We start from the raw sequence: 3,865 nt of genomic DNA, 5'->3' as shown, positions 1-3,865 counted from the left end.
GCTTTGACTCGAAGCGGACAGCAAATCAAAGCGGGACCCGGTTTAATATTCGACATGGCTGTCGAATTGAATATTACCTGCTCTGCACAGCCCTAGTGGTTAATCATCAAAGTCTGATCTTTGAGAGCACTGACAATCTCAAGATAATCATGTCTCCTGTACTGAATTCTAATAGATGGCCATTGGTTAGAAATTCTCAGTCACCCTAAGCTAAGCCCACTTCCTTGGCTTCTTCATGTCTTAATATGTGGGAGAAAATGCAGGTAATTATAGACAATCTACCTTGTTTATAGATTGTCTGTATGTAAAGGATGATCCTGCTTCACCTTGGAAATATGTTGAGAATCCCATTGTAAGAGAACTGTGGACCTTCTCAAAAAGATGACTAGGAAAGCATATCTGTACTAACCTGTCATTTTCCTTTCCTTGAGTAATAATGCATTCATAGAGATGAATGGATCATCCAAAATAGAGATGCAAGTTGATAACCAACAATTTAGTTTTGTTGTCATTAAGTGGAATTGACCATGCTGTACAGCAGAAAAAAAATCCCCCATTCTACCCCTTCCCAATATTTAACAGAATGTATAATATAAGAAAATTAATTTAAATTATTCTGACTGTAGAAATTCCTTCAACTGACAGGAAACTGCCAGCAGACTAAAGTACCATTTGTAATGAATCTGTAGACCTTATTACTCTTCCTATTAGAAGGCTTTAAATATGTAGTTTTGTTAGGCAAAAGTGTAAGCACTAAGAATTTTAAACTACCTAAATCTGCTGTGCTGTCACTGGAGTCATGAAGGAAATGTTGAAAACGGTAATTAAAAATATTTTAGTAATAAAATTTGACTAACATGATCATACTGAACATTGCTGCTCTCCTTCAGTATTTAGTATTGCTTCTGATTCTCCTGTAATTATGTACTTAGCTCATTATTCTGCAATCTAATCCATGTTTGTAGAGCCCCCACATTGGACTGTAAGCTAAGAAGCTACCTGCACAGATCTGATGTGTGTATCAAATATCAATATTTCACTTTCATTTTTACAGAAGATGGCCTCTCTCCTACATATAATCATGCATATACAGTGAAACTAAAGCACAGCAATTTATCCGGAGGTACAGAGGTGTAACCATCTCATGAGTTAGCATTATGTCAAGCTTTTGTGCATGATTTGGCATTGTTCTCAGATCTCTAGTTAAGATCTTTAGTGGATTAATCTTGACTTTAACAGTTTTTTTTTTTTTTTATCTTTAACAGGAAGACAGTGATCCAGCTGTTCATGAAAGCCTTAGCATAGAAAATACATTATGGGCAAGCACTGTTGTTGCTTCAGGTGAGAAATATGTGCTCCAATGTCAAAGCGTGATATGTGCAAAAATTTCTCAGGGGAAGTATATTTTATAGGTAAATTTTTAATGGTTATCAGAACTCTTAAAAATATGTTTTCAGTCTTCATGCCCTTCCCCTTCTTACTCTCTAATGTCCTATCCCAACTGTTTTCTCTTGCTAGTAATTCTTTGTTTCTTGTCTATCTTTTCTTATCATTCTTTACAGTTTGCCACACACAGGGCTTGCTCTTTCACTTGTCTTCTAATTAAAATATCATGCATTCTGTGCAAGAAATACATTTTATCTATTTTCACTGAATTTCACAGTTCTTACTTGCACATATTGTAATGGGCATTGTTTTGTAAGTTAATTTTCAAAGAAATATAAAGCTTTCTTTGCATATACTTCATTCAATAACATATGTAATAACTTCTTTGCTTCTGTCTTCCTCAGTAAGGACCAGAACTGCCACCTCCCTGCTGGGCCCCCTTTGGGCCCCGGGGGAGGCTCACCTGGGCCTAGAGTGAGTGAGGATTTAGTTAGGGAGCTTCTGGAGGGGCTGGACATTTTTAAGTCAGCCGGCCCGGATGATCTTCACCCTAGAGTCCTGAAGGAACTCCCTGGGGTCATTGCAAGTCCCCTGGCACGGCTTTATGAACACTCGTGGTGCTCTGGAGAGGTGCCGGAGGACTGGAAGAGGGCCAACGTGGTTCCCATCTTCAAAAAGGGGAGGAAAGAGGACCCGGGGAACTACAGGCCAGTCAGCCTTACCTCGATCCTGGGCAAGCTGTTCGAGAAAATTATTCTGGCACACATCCAGGAGGGGCCAGCAGGGAACTGCATGCTCAGGGGCAACCAGCATGGGTTCATCAGCGGCAGGTCCTGTCAGACCAACCTGGTGGCCTTTTACGACCAGGTCACTAAATCATTGGATGCAGGGGTGGCAGTGGATATAGTTTTCCTAGACTTCAGGAAGGCTTTTGATACTGTCTCTCACCCCATTCTCATTAGGAAGCTGGGGGACTGTGGCGTAGACACCCATACAGTCCAATGGGTCGCCAACTGGTTAGAGAGTCGCACCCAGAGGGTGGTAGTGGATGGGTCCTTCTCGACCTGGAAGGACGTGGGAAGTGGGGTCCCACAGGGCTCGGTCCTTGGGCCCGCCCTGTTCAACATCTTCATCAGTGATTTGGATGAGGGGGTGCAAAGCACCCTGTTCAAGTTTGCTGATGACACTAAGATGTGGGGGGATGTGGGCACAATAGAGGGGAGCAACAGGCTACAGTTGGACCTAGATAGGTTACAAGGATGGGCGGAGGAGAACAGGATGGGGTTTAACACAGACAAGTGTAAGGTGATGCACCTGGGGAGGAACAATCGGCACCATACATACAGGCTGGGGAACTCCCCTCTTGTCAGCACGGAGGTGGAAAAGGATCTGGGAGTCATTATTGACTCCAAGATGAACATGAGTCGGCAATGTGGGGAGGCGGCTAGGAAGGCCAACTGCACCTTGTCGTGCATCCACAGATGCATCTCGAGCAGGTCCAAGGAGGTGATCCTCCCCCTCTATGCGGCACTGGTCAGGCCGCAGCTGGAGTACTGCGTCCAGTTCTGGGCGCCGCACTTTAAGAGGGATGTGGACAGCATCGAGAGGGTCCAGAGGAGGGCCACTCGTATGATCAAGGGACAGCAGGGTAGGTCCTATGAGGAAAGGTTGCGGGACCTGAACCTGTTCAGCCTTCAAAAGAGAAGGCTGAGGGGGGATCTTGTGGCCTGTTATAAACTGGTTAGGGGGGATCAGCAGGCGCTGGGGGAGTCCCTGTTCCCCCGAGCGCCGCAAGGAGTGACCAGGAACAATGGTCACAAGCTGGCGGAGGGAAGGTTTAAGTTGGACTTCAGGAGGCGCTACTTCACGGTCAGGGCGGCTAGAATCTGGAACCAGCTTCCAAGTGAGGTGGTGCAGGCTCCCACCCTGGGGGTTTTTAAGAGGAGGTTGGATGACCACCTTCCTGGGGTCATTTGACCCCAGTGCTCTTCCTGCCATGGCAGGGGGGCGGACTAGATGATCTGCTCAGGTCCCTTCCGACCCTAGAAACTATGAAACTGTAATGCCTCAGCAGCATGAATTGTAGTCCTATCAGGGAAAGTGTGGGTCCCCTACTGAATGTGAAAGGCAACGTAATGACAGATGATGCATAGAAGGCTGAAGTACTCAATGCACTTTTTACCTCAGTCTTCACAGGCAAGAACAGCTCCCAAATTACTGTACCTAGCTGCACAGTTTGAGGGGAGAGGTGAGCAGCCAAAAGTAACAAAACAAGTTAGAGACAAGATAGAAAAGCTAGACATGTACAAATCCATGGGACCAAATGTGATGGAACTGAGGCTGATGAGGCAAATGTGATTGCAGAGCTGCTGGCCATTATCTCCAAAAATGTATGTTCAAATGCTGCACACATTCAAATCACTGTTCATCAATAGTAATTCTGCTGACTTTAGTGAACTGATTCTGGATTTACCTTAGT

The 3,865-nt window shown here is 44.9% G+C and overlaps 1 protein-coding gene across 2 annotated transcripts in view; it reads left to right on the top strand.

The window, feature by feature from the left end:
* ATP9B (ATPase phospholipid transporting 9B (putative)) overlaps nucleotides 1–3,865 on the top strand; it is a 447,238-nt gene that overhangs the window by 251,867 nt on the left and 191,506 nt on the right. For both annotated transcript variants that reach the window (XM_019524099.1, XM_019524092.1), the window contains exon 10: nucleotides 1,266–1,341. In XM_019524099.1, coding sequence (XP_019379644.1) covers nucleotides 1,266–1,341 — 76 coding nt within the window. The remainder of the gene's footprint in view (nucleotides 1–1,265; nucleotides 1,342–3,865) is intronic.

Source organism: Gavialis gangeticus, unplaced genomic scaffold, assembly GCF_001723915.1.
Source record: "Gavialis gangeticus isolate Ggan-Ray unplaced genomic scaffold, GavGan_comp1, whole genome shotgun sequence".
Taxonomy (NCBI): Eukaryota; Metazoa; Chordata; order Crocodylia; family Gavialidae; genus Gavialis; species Gavialis gangeticus.
This window is presented reverse-complemented; position numbering and strand designations above follow the sequence as displayed.